The sequence below is a fragment of the Perna viridis genome, chromosome 8 (genome assembly GCF_037379345.1).
Source record: "Perna viridis isolate PV_CMFRI_1.1 ecotype Kerala chromosome 8, ASM3737934v1, whole genome shotgun sequence".
Taxonomy (NCBI): domain Eukaryota; kingdom Metazoa; phylum Mollusca; class Bivalvia; order Mytilida; family Mytilidae; genus Perna; species Perna viridis.
The window spans coordinates 25,530,941-25,552,561 of NC_142452.1; the positions used below are offsets into that span (position 1 = coordinate 25,530,941).

The 21,621-nt window shown below is 31.3% G+C and overlaps 1 protein-coding gene across 1 annotated transcript in view; it reads left to right on the forward strand.

Moving 5' to 3' along the window:
- The window catches only part of LOC148609979 (uncharacterized), a 163,968-nt gene that overhangs the window by 46,479 nt on the left and 95,868 nt on the right, over positions 1–21,621 (forward strand). The window contains exons 3-7 of the mRNA XM_088541715.1: positions 7,497–7,605; positions 13,520–13,592; positions 14,461–14,613; positions 15,808–15,963; positions 18,867–18,947. Of these exons, the coding sequence (XP_088397841.1) occupies positions 7,497–7,605; positions 13,520–13,592; positions 14,461–14,613; positions 15,808–15,963; positions 18,867–18,947 (572 nt within the window). The remainder of the gene's footprint in view (positions 1–7,496; positions 7,606–13,519; positions 13,593–14,460; positions 14,614–15,807; positions 15,964–18,866; positions 18,948–21,621) is intronic.

The following is a 21,621-nucleotide window of genomic DNA, read 5'->3' on the forward strand; positions in this document are numbered from 1 at the left end:
AAGTTTGTAACTTTTCCTATGAAACCTGAAGGTCCTTTGTGGATTTTTATACTCTTTCAAACAAAGTTAGGGGGTTTATAGAAATAACCCTGTCTGTCTTGAGCACTTCTCTTGTAAGGTCTCACTAACCACTTCCGTGTCAAATGGCCACCCCCCCTCCCCCCCCCCCCTATGTATTACCAAAAACACAATGAACCTAGACATGCATTGTAAGTGCATTATTTGTGTGTATTATCGTTAAAAGTAGTCAAAATGAAGCTGAGAATGTGTACTTTAAAACCATATATGTTATTAACTACAAAAGTGTATGAATATTGTTTACATGTGTGAGCAATTTGCCTCTATGCTGTCAGTCAGCAAAAATGAAAAAATGTGGATTTTCAGTGTTATTTATTCAAGTAAATTTTGTGAAGAATTTCTACAATCATTGTACCATTAGCATAATGATTTTGGAAGCCTTATTTTTCAAGCTTCACAGTGGTATGCAACTTTTAAGATGTCATTTGTCCTGGGAATTCACAGTGAAACTTTGAAAATTACTTTTTTAACATGTAAAGTGATTGAAATGTTAGAAGTGGTTGGTGAGACCTAAGTCAACTACTCCTCAACTGCTGAAGGGATTTTGATCAATTTATTTATTAGGAAGGTTGGGAATATCTGGATGTACATGCAGGAATATAATAACTGTCAGAGGACTCTGAAGGGAGATAATCCATTTTAAATGTTTTAGATGTAAACATCTTGTAAGTGCAAGTCCTCTTAAACCAATCAAAGGATTTTGGTGCAATTTTATTGGAAGGTTGGGTGTCATATGTAGATGGGCATGAAGGAATACAATTCTAAAAGGAGATAATAAAAATTAAGGGTTTTACATGTCAAATCCCAACTCCTCCTCGGTCATTGTCATCGCCCATTGTTGTAATTGTCTGTCGTTGTCATTGTCATTGTTGTTAACAATTTTACAAATTTCTTCTTCTCTGACACTACTCAACCAATTGGAATTCAATTTGGTATGAATGTTCCTTGGGGTATCCTGCATAGAAATGTAATGGGGCTTTTTGATCTGTTGATAAATATTGCTGCAATGACTAAAAAAAGGACATAGGGGTTAGACAGTAGTTTTTAGCATATTATATCTCCAAAACCATTTGGTTTAGCCAAATTCTTTCAATTGCTGAAATGATCCTTATTATAAGGCTTACAAAAGTCTTGAAGGAATCAAAGTTGTCAGATGACTGTTTGTAAGAGTTATTGCCCTTGAAAGGTTAAAATTGATGTTTTAGTTTTGTGCACAGATGGAGATTAATTTCATGTATTGTTCAGTAGTGATAATTTTACAAATTGATATGTGAATGAAGTTAGTGGTTTTAAATACTGTTAGTTTTTTTCAGTCCATTCACATGTTTAAATATGTAAGAATTTTTTAAAATGTTAGTCTAGATAAAGAAATCATCTTGTCTGTCTGTCTGTCTGTCTATGTTCATTACAAGTTGGAGTCTAATCTGTGCAGTTAATGTGATTTTAGGCTTAGTTTTCATGTATGGGACAGAGCCACAGTGGACAGAGCTATTTGTACATGAATAAAATCCTGTTGATGATATGCCACCATGTTGTCATACATGATATCCCAAACTATAGGAATATGTAAAACTTCTTATTACACCCATTCTGCAATGGTCCAAATTTTCTTTCTAAAAAGAATGGTTATGGACTTCTCCAAATTTCAGTGGTTGACTTGAGGAAAACACTAAGTTCTCAATAAACAGTCAATGAATAGGGTTGAAGGTCCTTGACCTAAGTAAAAGTCAAAGGTCAAGATCAGAAATTTACTGCTCCCAATTTTGGACCCCTATCAGTAATTTGCAAGTGACAACATTTGCAAACATGTGATTACATGCAAATATTATTTGTATCACCCATAATTAAATAACTACGCACTTTATTATTGTTTCAGAATTACTTTTTGTATTGTTATTTAATCAGAAAACCTTTCCAAGGTAATTTAAAGTATGATTATTGAAATTGTTTATTATTTAGTTTTGCCCCTGAAAAATAGTAATGCTGTAAAACAGAACCATTGAGGTTCGGCAATCAACTGTCATTGCTTGATAGTCAAGTTCTCCTATGTAGATTTTTTTCTTTTCATTTGTGAATTGCTGCATGAAAAGTAAGAAAAGTTAAATCAATAGATACCCCAAAAAAAAAAATTGTAATCATCAACTTGTTACAAAACTACAATCGATTCACTTACTAAAGTCAGTCTTTTGTCATGAAAACTCATCAGGGATAATTAAAAAACAAATATTTACCACAGGGTGACTAATTATTCAACAGTCATTGAAGTTCTATTGATTTGTGGAAAGCATTAGTTGTTTTCCCAATTCTGTATATATATATATATATATGTGTGTGTGAATTGTTAACCACCAAATGAAAGTGGGTCCTTAAGTGGGCAAATCTGAATTCGATTCATATGGTTTCTCTCCATAGTAAGGTATTCTTGAAATTAAAAAAAAGTTGGAGAATTAAGAAACCGTAATGTCTTGTACATATGAGAAAAGAAATAAACTTAAGCAATGAGGTTCTGTTGAATCCTATGAAATATAATGAAGAGAAGAGTCAGCCAAAGCAGAAAAAATAAGATCATATGTCAAATAATTATACTTAAACAAGTATCTTTGATTAGAAATTTCTACATGATTTGGCACAGATTTTGGATTTGATACGGGTAGATTCAGGATGGATACAATTGTGAAAACTTGGACACATAATCCTTGCCATTTATTTTCATGAAGTTGTGCTTGGTATTTATTGCTTCATCTAAGTTAATTAATAATGAGATTGGACAGAATGATTTAATTTATTGAAATGTGATGTTGAATTAAATGAGTACCTGGTTCATGCCAGCAAAGTATATAACTCAAAGAACTATGTAATTGTATGCTGAATTAATTCAGAACCTTAGTTAGTAGGATATTTTCACAACTGACCCTGTTACATTATCACTTTAAAACTTGTGAAAAATTCATAGAGCTCTAAATTGTGGAAAAAAATGGTGTAGACAATTTTCTGTATACATTGTCTTTTGTTCTCTAAAATTTTGGTTCAATTTTCTCTAAATTACTGACCACTTTGTGCACTGCTCTCAAAATGTCAGACAGTAATTCATGCCTCAGTTTATTGGTCTTATATTTTTTTGTTGTCTAGAGATTATTAATGGCATCTGGTCATGTCATGTGACAGGAAATGTCTGCTTATGTGAAGGATGGATTATGGGTAAATCCTCTTAATTCTGTACAGAATGTAGGATTCCCCTTGACATTTAATAACTCTGATTTTGTGGTCACTTCACTTCTTAAAAAACCACTCAAGATTTCTCTGAAGTTAATCAGATGATTTATTTAAGCTGTCCAAGAAAGGACTATTTATGTCAGTACACATATACAAGGATGTTTGGTTTGAATGTACTAGGTGTTATGGCTTTTGTGGGAATTTCTATTTATTTACACGTAAATATTCTTCTGAAAACATGATAATTTAACATATTTTCTAAGTAGTCTTTAAATACTGTATTGTTTTGAGAACAGATAAAAAAAAGGTACCATGATGTGCCAAGCTGCCTTTTTCATCATGGAAACAGGACATATAAGCACATATATTTTAGCCGTTTACCCGAATTCAGATGTCTGAACTCTATATTCAGTTCTGTTGTATTTAAACAGTAAGAACATCCTGAAAACTTAAATCATTAGTCAGCTTTATAAAGAATAAAGCTGATCAGTGCTGAGCAGAATAACATGACAAGTTCTCTCAACATGTTGCCTTTAAATTGAATTGCATCTGTAAAAAATTGAGCATGGAGTTTAGACTTTGAATCATACATATAAAAGAGTTATATTTGACAAACAAAAACTTCACAGTCTGTAATCGGATAAATGACATAAATGTCACATGATATTAGATCTTTATCACTCAAGTCTTTTACTGAACCAACAATTGTATTGGCATCTAAAGCTTCCTGAATTGTCTGTTTGAAAGTGGGCGTTTTAGTAATTTAGCCTGGATTTTAAATCGGTCATGATCTGTTAGAGCATTTCCAATTCTAATTTAACTATATTGTTTGGACAATTTTGGATTATGACTTTTGAAGTGGTTAACTTGATACACAGGCTCAGAGTGGGTGTTCTTAGGGAGTCTTACATATTCCTGTTGATCGAGACACCACAGAACACAATATGGTGATACATTATCAACAAAGTTTTTGATTGAGTACAAACAGGTCAATCCCTGAAGCAATGCCTAAAATCCCATTGGAGTACTTATATGTTGACATAAATGTCGTCTCACTTGCAGAGTTATCTCTACTTTACAAAAATAAACGTTTCTCCTGGACCAATTACTCAGTATGCAAGTGAGCTTATGCCATCACTTTGAGTCTGTTACCATTTGTTGTCAGTGTGTCATATAAAGTTTAAAAATTTTGTTCATTTACTTGAAAAGAGTGACCTAAGATCAAATATTTAAACAAATCATGTTTGATTATTTTTTTTCCCCATTCTACACCTGTGATTTTTTAACCACTGGGCAATGATAAAATTTGTGCAAGAGATATCCTTAATTAACCTTATTAGGGGTAATCTTTTTCTGGGATGTTTATTACAGGAATAAAAGTTCTATTTCTATATCAATTACATTTTCCAAGTTTTCTACTGATTTCATGGGAGAAACTGATTCTTCTCCAGTCTTCTATTGATTTAAACAAAGTCTCCATTACTCTCAACTCTCTATGGTAATTTTTTTTATTTTAACATGTTTGCCAAAGCTCAAATGTTTAAAATCTTGATTTTACCATCTCAAGTGTAGAAATGATTTAAAGTGCTAACTTCTGAAGGAGAATTCTATACTTCTCTATCATACATCCTGGTCAGGGATTCTGACTCTTATCCTAAGTGACTGAGCTTATTTTTCTTCTTAAGAGAGTAATCAAGAGAAAACAAAATTCTAGCGGTAATCAAAAGAATGTAATCCAGGGACAAAGACCAGACATGGAAAACAGACATACACAACAAAGAACATAAAGTAACTAAAATCATACATATAAAGTAACAAAAGTAAATGAGCAACTCGAACTCCACTAAAAACTGGGAGTATGGACCAGGTGCACTGGTAGGGTAAGCGTAAGGGTAAGAATATTCCAATACAGTTGTTCTGTTACCAAGAGAGGTTGTCTTTTTCATTATAAAATCCCCTTCTCCTTACCATCAGTAAACAGTTCTAGATAGATTTGTCAGTCTAGTTGCTTTAAGCATTTCCATTGCCTTTATATCTATAAAGTTTTAAACTAATTGAATCTTGGCAAATTGTGGAAGTACTAATTAATTTGATGGAAAAACAGAAAATTATATGTCATTTGATAAGTATTTTTGTATTTTCAGTATATTTTGCATTAACATTTTTGAGAGCTTTTAAACCTGATTGAAAGTAACCAACTTGAAATTAGTTTGTCTCACAGCAAAAATGTTTCATTGTAATGAAAGCAAATATTGTATGATTGGTATGCAGGATTTTACTGTTTGAAGTCAAGGGTCATCTTGTGAATAAAGATAAATAAGTGAAACATAAACTCTAATTACTTTTTTCTTGCAAGTGTTCTTAATTAATTTTTTGCTACAAAGTCACTTTAACAATCCACCTTTCCTTCCACCAACCTTCCCCCTCCTAAATGAATATATATATACTTTGAAACTTTGAATATCTCTTGGAGCTGCATAGAAATATTTGCATTATCAAAGGCCCCTATCCTTGGTCTAAACCTGTAGATGGTGCTAATACTTAAATCTTGTTTGAAAAGAGAAGGGTAGACTTTAATAACTGTGCTGCTTTATAGTCAAGACAGTCTGGATCTAGGAATAGAAAGTGATATTAACTTTGATCATCTCAATAACAAAAAAAAAACAATATATATTTTCACATTGTATGCTTTATGGTTCTTTGTCTCAATATTGATTTATTATCAGTTTAATGTCCTTATGCTTAATTAACCTTATTAGGGGGTAATCATTTTCTGGGATGTTTATTACAAGGATAAGAGTTCTATTACTATAAATTTTACCTAGATTTTATGAACAAATTGAGAATGCGGTTGGGCTTGACAATTTTCTGCAAGTCATTTTGTTTTGTTCTGTGGGTGTTTATTCTGTGTAGGTGGATTGATTTATATAATTAGGGATTGTGGGAGCCAGGGTAGATTGTGTGTGGGCTAAGAGCTTGGGTAATATATGTCCCAAGTGTTTGGAAAAAGTACAGGATTATCTGCTTCTGTCAGTTTCATGACAAAAGTTGTCCTTGGAAAATGGATAGTTTTGACATCAGAATGAGGTTTTCTTTGATATGACTAAAATTGTGATCTTTTTCACAATCTAATTTAAAAATAATTCCAACACTGGAATTTTAAGTTCATTAGTTCATAATACCCCCTTTAAAAAAAACCCCAAAAAACTGTGAGAATAAAATCTGTACTAATTAATCACTTTCAGATATAAAGTTCACTCCTTCACATTACACGCCAATTTAATGATATTTCTCTGAACTCATTGTATCTCTAATGATTTCTGATGATGTTGCCCATTTTTCTTCCCTTAAATGTCAGCTCTAATGATTCAGTACATATATTCCTAAACTGGCCTTGGGGTAATATCTTTGGTTAATAAGCTGAATAAATGGGTGCACTTTAATTATTAGTATCATTGATCGTGAAGTACAATATTTCTTGGTTTTCATGAAATTTGGTTTCAAACAAAAATGGAATTTCCCATTCATTTATATGATGGATTTTCAAGAATTTATGAACTAACATTTTTTCCCAAAACCATGGAAATTGGTACACATGAATTAAAGGTCTTTCACAGTTGCTGGCATCAGGTATAATCCATAAATTGCTGTCCTCATCTTAAATCTGTAAGTTGGTGGCCTCAGGAAAAATCTGTAAGTTACCTGTCTCAGATAAAATCTAAGTTGGTTCTGTGAGGTTATTACTTTTAATCCAATACCAGTAATCTAGTTTTCAGCACTGGTTGTGAAGAAAGTTGATAATAAACCCACCAAAATGTACTGGATAAAAATGTGTGCTTTTCAGAAATTATTCCAATGTCATCTTTTTATTTTTGTTTGTAGCTGTAATTTTTTTCAAAAGACAACCCAGACACTTTATATCTTTTGTGTTTTAGTTTTATGCCACTCCGATATAAATTAGGAGGACATTTTTATACACGAAACTTCTCTCTGTTTGCTTGCCTTCTTTACAATTTGTTTATGGATCAGATGGTCATGAAACTTGTTATGCGTTCTTATGATGAAAAATACATGCCATATAGTTCCAATTCTAATAAGTTGAGCTGGGTGTCATTATTGATATTTTTTCCCCATTTATTTTGAGTTCTCATTTAATTTATGAAATCTTTTTTACCAATTTTTTTTAGAGTATTTGTTTATTGCAGTTGGAGAATTTGCTCAGCAGATGGCTGTTGCTCATGAACAGTTTGCCAAAGAAGTTCAGGCTGTGATTGGTTCATTTAAACGGAAAAACAATGAATTCAAATTTGAAAGGTATGATTTTTTATAGATTTTCTACCAAAATTTGGTTTTGGCTGCCCATTTTTAGAGGCTGTCCATTTTTAGAGGCCGTCCATTTTTAGAGGCTGTCCATTTTTAGAGGCTGTCCTCTTAATACCACTGTATCAAAACATTTTAAGAAGCAGTACAGATAATTTGAACAAATTATACTTTATGTACAGCAGATGTACAGGACGCTCCTTGACACACACCCAAGTCATATCACAAATCATACTGTACCCTACCTGTGCACCTAATCCATACCACAGTCTTTAGAGGAGTATTTGTGTATTTACATTACCCTGGTATTTCCATTACAGTTAAAGGTGTCTGATTCATTTTATATGATAACTGCAGAAAATGCAATTTTATTCATTGATTGATTAACCTAGCCCAATTAATGCTATAAGAAACCAAATATGAGACATGTTTAAACTCTAATTTCCCTATTAGTGTGAATAACTTCTATTTCTATGCTGAAAATCTTGTTATCTAATTTTCACAGTGACACTAACTTAGTTGACTAATTTCCAAACTGCATTATTTGTGGTCATTAGATCCAGCGACGAGAAGATCAGATAGTGTTGAATGTCTTCTCTATAATAGCTGTTTCTATTGGTTTCTCGCTCTTATTATTTTCCGTTTTATCTTGGTAATGCATATACTGTAATATGAATGGATCTTTAATGGGTTCAGTAGAAATAGGAAAATGGCAGTATTTATTTTCTTTTTGCAGGCAAAAGTAATCTATAAAAAATGTTCAGAAGTTTCTAATTTTACCTCTTCATGGATGGTAGTTTAAAAACAACAATTTAATAAATCTAGTAAATTTGAAAAAAAAAAAAAAAACAATTGACAGATTTTTTTTTTCATGAGAGAGTATTACATTATTTATTAATTGCAAATATCAACTTTTGAAATCTAACTCTCAGTCTGTGTATTTGCACATGTCAGCCGTTGTAGAAAATGATTAAATTTAATGTTGTTTTTTTTCCCCACTAAATTCTGAATATATAATGATGTCACTCACACAGTTAAAACTCACTCTGTTCCTGTGACCTTGAAAGGTCATGCCAAATAAAAACCTTGGGTCATTCAAAACATGATATCGAATCTAAGTAAGAATCAACGATAATTAATTGTTTGTTTGTTTGTTTGTTGGGGTAAAACGCCCGAGCAGCAATATTTCAGCTATATTCAGACAATGAACATGAAGAGGATGATAAAATGAACATGAAATGATGATGAAATTAAAATTGGGATGGGACACAAGGACAATGGGGTTGACAAATTTTGATTGCCACTTGAGCACTATTTAGTCGCCTTTTACGACAAACTTAGCACTGCTGCAGGCCTATTCTTTTGACACCCGGACCTGCACAGGTCTTAATTATTTGTAACAAAAATGTTAATAACAAATTTGTTTTTATTTCAAAAAAAAAAAAAAAAATCCAGAATACAGGCCAATATGAACAATAATAATAATGAACATGAATAAAGAGGAGCACAAGTATTTGACATTACTAAATAATTTAGTATGACCTTTCTTATGTAAATATTGTAGGAAGTAAATATTGTCACATCATAAAACGTTGTTTGACAAAAATACTTTTGTATAGCATAGCATTAATTGGAGTATGGTTATAGAATGTTGTAACTCATTTCTTAATGGGTACATTGGTTGACGAGTAAATTGGAATGACATTTCTTACGTAAATGTTACACAGACAGAGCAAACATTGTTTTCATATCGTAAAATCTCTATAGAGGAAGTTACGCAAATGGTCAAATTTTATATCGGTACCATTCAATCAAACATGTTTGTTTGAACCCATAGTATTTTGTTCATTACCAGAAATTAATTGGTTTGAAAAAAAAAAAGCAATTTAAGTTCAGTGATTTCATTTCCTTTTAATTAATAATTTTTTTTAGACAATGTGTTTTCCATACTTACCATAAGTTATTCACATAACATTGAAAATGAACAAAATAGTTAATAACTATTTTTATTTAAAAATGTCAAATTTTTTTTCCAAACTTAGGTTTTCATTGATGTGATTTAGGGTTTATAGATTATCTACTGTTACTGAACCAAGTTCAGTATAAACTCACAACCGCTTGAAAGCAGTCATGTCCAGTTTAAGATGCAGGGTGAGGGAGGAAGGAGGATTCCCCTTTTTATTGAAAAATTTGTTAATTTTGTGCAAAGTTAGGGAAAAAATGTGAAAACAATAGCCAGGAAAATGAAGTTGTCTACTTGATGTTTTTTTAAATTGGAAAGACTTGATATTTACACAAAACCTTATTCATTTGTAATTTTTGTTTAGAAACGTATTAGTATTGGACACACTGGAAGCCTTTGTGTGAAAATTGGGACAGTCTACATACTATGGAACTTAAATTTTTAAGAAAAGATTATTTGTTACTGATGTTAACTTTCAGGTCAAGAATGCAATCATAATAACAGTTCATGACATACAACATTTTCATGGAGTTTTATCATCCTATATGTGCCATTTAATTGAAAACTTACTCTGTATGATGAATTTTTGAAAAACATGCAATATCTTACAGAAAGAATTAGGTCTTGTCACACAGAAATCTTATTTTAACTGAAGCTTAAAGAAAGTAGGATTTGCAATGAATATGATAAAAAACACCAAGCATGTTTGTATTACATCTCACGGCCTGTTTACAGCATAACTCTGAAAAAATATGAAGGAAAAAACCCAATTTATTTCATATTGAAAAAAATATGAAACAACAACAGTGCTGTAGCCAAAAATTTTGAAAGGAAGGAGCACTTGTATACAGTTTCATTTTTTAAAAGGGGTGAACATCCAATTTTAGTGGATTTTCTCAGGTAATTTTAAATATTTTAAGCAAAAGAAGATGCACTTGCACCCCCTCTAGCAACAGCAATGAACTAAACATGTCTTTTCTGAACCCTGAGAAAAAAAAAAAAAAAAAAAAAAAAAAATTGAATAGAATTTGTCTAAATCAGACATCTTTGGGAAAACCTTATATCAGTTTCAATGCATCTTGAACTTGTGTAATCAGAACTGAATATAATCTTCAGTCCATAATAGTCAGGTTTCATAAGTTTACTTTATAAAACTTCATACCAAAAGAATGAAACCTGATTAAACTGAACCCAGAATAACATTTTGCATGATTCTTAGATGGAGTGTTACCTCAAGTCTCCTTATAACAGTTTTAACCAAATTCTTATCAAAACCAAATGAGAATGGTTCAGTTTAGACAGGTAAATCAACTCAAAGTTAGACAGTTTAGACAGGTAAATCATCTCAAAGTTAGAAAGTTTAGACAGGTAAATCAACTCAAAGTTAGAAAGTTTAGACAGGTAAATCATCTCAAAGTTAGAAAGTTTAGACAGGTAAATCAACTCAAAGTTAGAAAGTTTAGACAGGTAAATCATCTCAAAGTTAGAAAGTTTAGACAGGTAAATCATCTCAAAGTTAGAAAGTTTAGACAGGTAAATCAACTCAAAGTTAGAAAGTTTAGACAGGTAAATCAACTCAAAGTTAGAAAGTTTAGACAGGTAAATCATCTCAAAGTTAGAAAGTTTAGACAGGTAAATCAACTCAAAGTTAGAAAGTTTAGACAGGTAAATCAACTCAAAGTTAGAAAGTTTAGACAGGTAAATCAACTCAAAGTTAGAAAGTTTAGACAGGTAAATCATCTCAAAGTTAGAAAGTTTAGACAGGTAAATCAACTCAAAGTTAGAAAGTTTAGACAGGTAAATCAACTCAAAGTTAGAAAGTTTAGACAGGTAAATCAACTCAAAGTTAGAAAGTTTAGACAGGTAAATCATCTCAAAGTTAGACAGTTTAGACAGGTAAATCAACTCAAAGTTAGACAGTTTAAATCAACTCAAAGTTAGACAGTTTAGACAGGTAAATCAACTCAAAGTTAGACAGTTTAGACAGGTAAATCAACTCAAAGTTAGACAGTTTAGACAGGTAAATCATCTCAAAGTTAGACAGTTTAGACAGGTAAATCAACTCAAAGTTAGACAGTTTAGACAGGTAAATCAACTCAAAGTTAGACAGTTTAGACAGGTAAATCAACTCAAAGTTAGACAGTTTAGACAGGTAAATCAACTCAAAGTTAGACAGTTTAGACAGGTAAATCAACTCAAAGTTAGACAGTTTAGACAGGTAAATCAACTCAAAGTTAGACAGTTTAGACAGGTAAATCAACTCAAAGTTAGACAGTTTAGACAGGTAAATCATCTCAAAGTTAGACAGTTTAGACAGGTAAATCAACTCAAAGTTAGAAAGTTTAGACAGGTAAATCAACTCAAAGTTAGAAAGTTTAGACAGGTAAATCATCTCAAAGTTAGAAAGTTTAGACAGGTAAATCATCTCAAAGTTAGAAAGTTTAGACAGGTAAATCAACTCAAAGTTAGAAAGTTTAGACAGGTAAATCAACTCAAAGTTAGAAAGTTTAGACAGGTAAATCATCTCAAAGTTAGAAAGTTTAGACAGGTGAATCAACTCAAAGTTAGAAAGTTTAGACAGGTGAATCAACTCAAAGTTAGAAAGTTTAGACAGGTGAATCAACTCAAAGTTAGAAAAAGGTGGAACATAATCTACTAATAAAATATTTAGGCAGAGGACTTTTTATGACAGTGCATTGGAAAGATAAATGATTTGCAACAAAAATTGTCAGAAAAACTAAAAAATTTTGCAAGTGGTGTAAACATCAGACATCAGTTGTTATTTTTGACAGGTGATTATGTGTTAAAAATTTATTGGAATAGCCATCAATATGTTTGTGCCTACACTTTTTTCGCTACAATTTTATCAATAGAAATTCAAATGGGTTTTGAATATTGTATTGTAAATAAAAAAAAATATAATCACAATGTTTTTTATTGAAAAAAAGTGTTAGTGGATTGTATTGACAATATGAACGATATGGTGTGGTATTTTTTTAAACCTGATTTTCTTGATACTGTATAATATAAATCAAACTAAAGTCTTCAAAGTTGCTAATCATGAAATATTCACTGTCACTGATTTTGACATACTTTAAACATCTGAAATGGTACAAATGCGATATGCTCTAAAATTGGGTGACTTCCCTAAAATCATGGTTCCCTTGATATTATTGCGTACTTTTTCGTAACTGTTATGATCCGAATGGCTATATATAGATATCGATGTCCTGATAATATATATGACCTTTATATAATCAGTTGTAACAAACGCCTTTGTTAGAATCGGAAACTGGGTAATATTACAAAAATTCAATACTAACCGAACATTTTATCATTTAATGTAAACTTCCTGTTTTAATACAAGCAAAAAACATGTATAGACATATGTATGATATTTTTAAAAAAAGGGTATGTTGTAGCGATCTTTGGGTTGCTTATGATATTGACAGGGAACCAGTTTATGAACCAGATTTAGTAGCTGGTAATGAATATTCATATATATTGAGATGCGCAAATGTATATGACCTATATAGTCTTGTATCTAGCCTCAGTGCCTGAATCAGAAACTGGGAAATGTTCAAACCTAACAGATCCTTTCATATAAACTTCCTATTCTCATACAAGCAAGAAACACATATAGGGAACACACGTGTATGATATTTAAGAGGTACTTTTTCATCTCGTATGAAGCTAGAACTATGATGCTGCGGTGGTGAACATGGCAAAGATCAGTTGGATTATGTGGCGTATAACTACACATTAATGCAAGTCATATGCGAATATTAAATACAGAAATTATGAGTGCAAGAAGTTGCTAACACTATTAGTGACTGAAAAATACATAAATGATTTGTTTGTCAAAATTGATATTATTGCAATAACAATTGCATGCAATAATTTCTTAATTAAAAGTAATTTAGTACTTTCATTTTTCTTTTTCAGATTAGTAGATACCCCATCATCTATACAGAAAGCATGGGAATCTCTTCTACATGAAACAGATATGGATGCCCAGGTATACCTTCTTAGTGGGTACATGTAGAATGTTAATTTCCTGGACACATGTAGAATGCTAATAGACCAGAAATAAGCTTGCTTATTTTCAATCCAGATATTTGCAATCTACTTATCTATCAACTAATCTCTGAAAAAAAGAAAATATATGACTGCTAAATGTAAATAGTAAATTGTTGAAAAATTATCACAAGATTTAGTATCTGTGAAAGTAACCAGCATTATTAAAATTTTGATAGACAAGTTTGAATTCGTGAAAATTTTCATTAAAAATATAACTCAATAATCAACTTTATTAATCTTGTAAAACTGTAAACTCGCAGAAAAAAAACACACCGAGAAAAAATAATGTGCCATAAAAAATAAAATAAAACAAAACAAAAACAAATACATTTGTATATAAACTGGACTCTTATGTGTCAGTCTTTGTAAGAATCAGGCAGTAGGTAAAACATGGTATGGAAAAAACCAACATTTTGATAGTGTAATTTGACTATTTGCACCATCAGAATCAAGGAAAACAGACAAGATTTTCCATATCATGCTGGGTCTTGAGTTACAATTTCATTGAAATGCACTGAAAATGAGTGTCAAAAACCTCATTTTTTTTAAACATTCTATTGAAAAATTTCTGAACAAATCCAGTGATGCAGAGATCAAATAATGGTCTTTTCAAATAGAGAAAGCATCCTTGGGTGATATTTCATTATCTGATTGGTGAGGTTTTGACATTCATGTTTATTATTTTTCCCACTTTGCCTGATTCTTAGAAACACTTCCATTTAATTCGTTTACTTTTAAGCCGAGAAGCCAAATATGTGACAGGGACCTTTTCCTTTTTGAACCACTAAGAGACAATTTATTTTTAGGCCCATCTGGATGCAGCTAGTCTCCTGATAAAAAATGTTTATCAGCCACTACAGGAAGTAGCTGAACACAAGCAGAGCCAGGCTCAGAAACTAAACAATTTCAGGGACAAGTTTGGAGACATGCTTCAAAAAGTTGAAAACCAAATTGTAATGGTATGATTTTACCTTATTTCTTCTGTCTAATGAGAGATATTTTTACAACTGATATCAAACTAAGATCAGAGGGTCAAGTCTTTACTAATCAACTGGTCTGTCTGTCTGTATGTATTTATGTTTGTATTGGTATTATTTTACTATGTTGCTGTCTCTTAGATTGCATCAAGTCTATCATTCTTTTCTACGCAGTTGGTATAGAGGTTGCTTTGGCATCATGTGACACCCATGATGCTTAACTATGGGAAAGTAACTCATTTAGCTTACAACCTCTCATTTCATTTCATTGGACAAAAGTGATGACAACTGTGAAATACAAGGCTCCATTGGCAGCATTTTATATATATTTTAATGTGAAATATACTTCCCATAAAGTATATACATATTTAATATAGAATGTATGTTTTTGAGGATAAAAAATGACAAATTTTTATGCAGAATATTTTCAATAACGTTCATATTTGTAAACAGTTTACTTGTTGAAACAATTCAATTATCTATTGAAAAATGAAACGTGTAGCATACAGTTCACTAGAGATTTGGTATTTTAACAAGCAAGAAAATGTCTTGAAGATAGTACTTGATTCATATTGGAAGTGTGGTATATCCCTTGTTAAGCTTAAACACAGTTTAAGTTGTTACATGAAGGAAATTACAATTTGATATATCATACTACAAGGTTTGGTATATTTCAGTTGTCAAACCACATCATGTATATGTTAAAATATATGAGTGAAGTCATTGGTAAAACCCTGCATACAGAAAAATTGCATTATATCATGCTATGCTAGTAAAACTTTACTTTTAACTGACTTGGTTTTTTCATATTTAAATAATTGAAGTTTTCTGTCTTAGTGGCCTTATGACCGCATTCAAGACAAAAAAAAACTTGATAATTTGTGTTTTTTAGGATTTTTGTAAGGCAATCCTAATACTGCAAATGTCTTTTCAGTCTGTCATATTGACCTATTTCCTTTAAAGTTCAATGTTTTTACATTATTATATTTCATAAATGAAAAAGTCCACTAATTCTCTGATTATGGTAAAAAAAAAAGAAAACTTTATAAAAGACACAGTATTACATTTCTAGAAAATAAATAGATATCTGCAAATTAAAGCAGAATTATTTGACTGAGAATGCACATTGCTCCCACTTAGCAAGTATCATAAAAAATGAGTTATTTCCCTTTGTAGACAGAGAGAAACTACTTCAATGCCTATAACCAGTATAAGGACAACAAGATAGACAGCGATACCCTGTATAATGCACACAACGAATATGTATTCCAGTTACGGGCTTCCAACAGAAGCATAGATCAGTTACAAGTTACTTTACCTCAAGTATTAGAGGTATGGTTAATGGAAGATATAATTTATACATATAATGGGTACATTTTATGTCTGCCAAGAATTAATTTGATTATTGCAGAATAATGACATTACATTTATTACTCTTCATAGTGCTATTGCTAAATGACTTCTTTGTTACAGTGAAACCTTTTTAAACCAGATCCTGAATAAACTGGAAGCTTGTGTGGACTTAAGGATGTAGACCTAGGGTAAGAGACACAACTCTTACAAATCATGGGAATGTTTGTATTCAGCATTTGACATTAATCTCATGTAGGCATCAAAGTAACTCGGACTTACTTCATTCTGTTTCAAAGGAAAGCTTGAAAGGCTTTGGTGAAAATTAATATGATACAAACATATCATTGATTTCAATAGTTATTTCCCATTCCTAGGTCTACCACCTTAAGATACTGTTAAACATGTCTCAGCAATCCCCTGTATTCAGCAATAACCTGTCTTAAAAGACTATGGTTAATATATCTCTATGTAGTGCATTCTATGTAAAAATGAATCTGTACAAAAATACCATGATTTTTGTCTCCCTTAGAAGGTCTCTTTGGACAGGTTTCACTCTTTCTTCCCTTATGCTAGATTCTGTTCCGTTTGAACCTGTGTAAACTGGACACCTGCCTAGACAGAAACTGTAGTCCCAATGGAGTTTGATTTAGAAAGGTTTCACTGTAAAAGAAAATTGAAATTATTTATTTTTATAATAAGCAAATCGACTGATCACATTACCCAGTAATTTCACAAGAGTAGATTCCTTGATACCCCATTTCAAAAGAATAAGAAGTGATCATGTAAAGACTGAAGATTACAATATTATCAGTGAAAACCTCTTATGTGTAAATAAGATTATAAAAAGATGTTGATGAAGTGTCAGTCTATATAAGAACAGGCAAAAGGTGAAACATGAACCATCATTTTGATAGTGTTATTTGACTATTTGCTCCTTCAGAATCAAGGAAAACAGACAAGATTTTCCATACTATGGTGGACCATTGAGTTACAATTTCATTGATATACACTGAAAATGAACATTTCAAGGACAGACAAATCTGTCAAAAACCTCATTTTTTCTAAGATTATATTGACATTTTTTTTTAGCAAATCCAATGATGCAAAGATCAAATAATGGTCTTCTCAAATAGAGTAAGCACCCTTGAGTGCAGGGCATAAAGAATTTTGTTAAACCTCATTTTCCTTCGGGAAAGTTAAGAAAGTAATTCACTTCCCCTGAAGAAATTTCACTATCCCTGTGTGAACCCCGACAAGCAGGCTGAACCTGCTAGGGGGTTTGGGCATGCCCCCCATCAAGAGAATTACAAAAAAACAAGATGCAAAATCCTTCACTCTGAGCCTTCCTGGAGGTGTTTTAGGTGCTTGGGAAAGTGTCAATTTTGTCCATTTTTGTTATTGTTTTCCATCAAATTTCAACATGCTCAAAGAAAAAAAAAGGACAAAGTTTATAACTTTGCAGCAGTAGACATTGTCCCTCCTTAAATTCCAGCCGCAGGATCTTGTCCTACCATTTTGGTACAAATGTCCAATTTCTTCTGGATTTATCATACTCATTATATTTTTGTTTTTTTTTGACAATTCTATGCTCACATGATTTACTATTTACATCAAGTTTCCTTTTGCAAGAAGATGAAAAATAGTTAAGCAAACTAACAGCGGAGAAATCCGCAACAACAACTGTTACCCTTTGAAATGCTTCACTTGATGGTAAACCAGTGCAGATGTGTTCAAAATTGTTTCCTTGTGGCTAGAAAATGTATACATTGTAAACCATTTGTCTTGCTTTGGGTAAGCTATATCTCTTAAGCTCAGAGTTGTTTTATGTTTCAAAAGGTGATAATTGTAACACAAAATTCAGGCATTACTGGTATAATTTATGTAACCGTCAAAATAATAATCTTCATAGACATCCATTGATGGAAACCCAAAAGCATAACTTCTAAACTACAAAGGTAATTTTACATCTGGTACCAGCTAGTAAAATAAAAAAAAAAATACAAAATTTATGTAGAAATTTCGTTGGATGCTATAATAAAAATAAGACCTGTAGAGCTTTTACTAAAAGGCAGCTTCAAACTATTTGCAAAAAGTTACTTTCCAGACGGGAAGTACCGACAGTAACCCAGCTTTCCCGTGCAATATGTCACTTTCCTTGGGTAACGGGAAATGGGAATCTTCATGCCCTGGAGGGATATTTTATTGTCAGATCAGTTGGGTTTTGATATGAATGTTTCTGATTTTTCCATGTTTGCCTGATTCTTACAAACACTTACACTTAACTTTTTCTACACTATAATAGGTTAGGTAATTACACAATATGCCTGAAAGTTGCAAACTAACTACATATTGGTCTTTGAATGCTTTCAACTGTAGAAATTCTGCATAAAATTAAAATGGAGAGTATGACTAACTAGCCCTATATTCAGCTGTATTTGATACACATCATATCCTTAAGTTTTGTAGTTCAGAAAATATATCAAATCATTCTTCAAATTTCAGGTCTATATATTAAACAAATGCTTATGTAGCATGTGTCACCAACACACTAAATTTACTTTATTCATGCATATGTATGTAATGGAAAAACTGTTCATGGCATATTGAAATATTGGTTAAATGGAGAGTCCTTATGTCTGTCTGTCCATCTGTACTACCTATTTTTAGCTTTCTCTTCAATAGCATAATTTGTGCATCTTATCAGAACTCCCTTCAACTTCTTATAAACTTTTGACAATATTATATCTGAAAAACTCTTGACAAAACTCACCATGCAATTTGGGTTATCTCCCTTTGAACACTATTTTGTTTACCAGTATTTATACTACTTCCACGTTCACTTTATTTTGTATGATTGTTCATATTTTTATTCTTGTTTTCAGGAATTAGAAGAAATAAACATTGACACTAGTAACACAATAAACTGTGCTATAGAAAGTCATGCCCTACTCCTGCTTACCAAGGTATGTGGTGCAGTTATTGTCATATTATATTCAGAAATGTGATGAATTTGTCTCCAGAATAGAGTTTTTGTACTGTACTTAAAAAAAGGGCAAAGCAAAATTGATTTAAGAAAATTGGCAATAAAAACATAACAAAAGTTACTGCTAAATGACCACTCTTGAAATGGAAGACAAATATAAGTTCATTGTTCTTATCTTAATGTAATCTGAGGGAAAACAGTACATGTCAAGGGTACAATAATGAAGTTATTCACTGTATCCATTTCATAGGTGTTAAGTAATACAGGGCCAGGTTTCGTGAAGAATATCTAATTGAGATTTTTCTCAAATCCTAATCCTCAACTCAATTTTAACCAATCAAATCACTTAAAATTGAAGATTTTAGAAAAAATTCAAGGATGAGGAAAATCTCAAAGTGAGTTTTTTTTTTATGAAATCCATGCCAGAAAGAATAAATTACCAAACAAAAAATTTAAGGAATCACTTAATTTGAAATTGCTTAAATTTGTTTTGTCCGTAATGTTCCACTGGGGATGTCTTAAGGACAATGAGTACTTGACCTTTGTGATTTGTATAACATAGCTATTCTTACCTTGTAATGTTACAAGGTTAGCCTTTTTACTTTACATTGTGTTAATTATATTTTAGTGTAAAAGTGTAATTATAGTCAGTTCATATAATTAAGTAAAAAGTGAAAAGGTTCAATGGAAGTTAAAAATAAAACTGAAAGTCAGTGCTCCAATTAACAACTAACCTTCAGATACAGTATGTACTAGTAAAGTTTGTTCTCTGTGATCTTGCAAACCTTGTAATTTTTAAATTGCATAGTAAACAAGTACTATCTTTAAAAAAGAGATGGCCGATGCAGTAAAATTTTGCTCTTTTTTAAGTTTCTACATTTCTTTCAAGAAAATAACACATGGCACGCAATTTCAAATTTTATGATTGTTTTTCAAACACAATTTCAAAATTTCAATAGTTTTTTCAAACACCACTAAGTTAGCAGTATTTGCCAATCGGGAAACATAAATGTGATCAGATAATTTGCATTTCCATATAAAAGCGTCCGTAAGGTCAAAGGGTAAAAAGCAAAACTATACCAACTGCGTTGGAAAAATATTAGACTGTATATATTCATGAAAGTTATAAAAGGGTGTTGGCCAACTCAGCAAGATTATTATTTACAAATATTTAATGTATGTAAAGAATCTGTAACACGAACTTTAAATGAAGAAAGCTGTGAAGAACTTAAGTGCAAAGATATAAAACAAAGCAAAATGTTTGAAAAAGTACATAAAGTTGCATTGTACACCAGCTGGTTTTACTCATTTGTTTTTTCCAACAGTGCACAGAAGTTACTGTGGCTATGCTGGATTGTATTGGTGTGTTTCACTGAGTGCTTTCTTTCTGATGTTTTAATTAATTTATGATGCCAATTAGCCTGTACTGAAATATACTAATCCAGGGGAGATAACTAGAAGATAAAAAATTGTACTAAATAAAAAAAATTCTAAGCACTCTTTGAAATTTGACATAAAATAGTACTTACTCTGGTTTGTGAAGCATACAAAAAAGAGTGAAAAAAAGGCAGAAGAACAAAGCAGTTTTGTAAATAAAATGTTTTTAGAAACTGAAAGAAAAAAACAATGAAAAGGTGATTCTATACAGGTTATTACATTATATATTCAATTACTTCTATCTTGTATTTGATATGTTTGTTTTGTTTTTGTTTTTTTACTATTATATGTAGACAGATTATTCTGACTTGGACAGAAAGCAAGAAATTGATTACATTTTGTACAAAGTATATATAAATCAGATCATTAGAAATATGTTTTATACTATTGAGAAGCATAATCTCTCTTTGGATACCTTTGATCATTGCATTTCTAGTCTGAATAATTCATTTTAAATGTTAAGGAAGAAAATTGAAATATTTAAGGATTGTTTTTAATTTAATTTCTAATCCTTTCCAGTCAAAATAAAAAAATAATTCTTCAACAAAGCCTTATTTAGTTTGGAATTATTTGAATTATGGACTGTGTACCAATCAATGTTAATAATATCACAGTACTTAGTCTATTAAATATAACCTATCTTGCCCAGGAAAGAAAGTGAACAATCAAAAGGCTTATAATTAGTCAAATCAAATTATTAAAGATTAAAAAGGCAATTATTAGACCTGCATTTGTGAGCAAATAGAAAATCTGGGTCAGTATGTAGATCAATCATCAAGTACAAAACAGGGTCTTGTCAGTTATGAATTAAGGCAAAAAACACTGAAGCGTCAATAGTAAGACAACTCCAAATACATGACCTGAACATGAAAACCCGTAAATTGAAAGGATCTACATATACAATGTAGTGAAAAGAATAAAATCCAACTGTATATTAAATACCATTCTATGTAAGAATCAGGCAATAAGTGGTTCATCATTTTTTTTCAATTTGGTCTTTTTTTGCCTCAAACATATTCAAATACATCTAAAAAACAACTGAAAAGCTATTTAAATTTATCCTGATGCATTAGTGATGTAGATATTTTTTGGCTGCTTATGTAAGAAAAAAGTTTCGAAAAATTTTCCCGTCATTTTTCCATATTGCATTTCAATTAAATTTGACCTATCAATATCTTTGAAAGGCAAACTTTACAAACACTTTGACAGTAATTTTT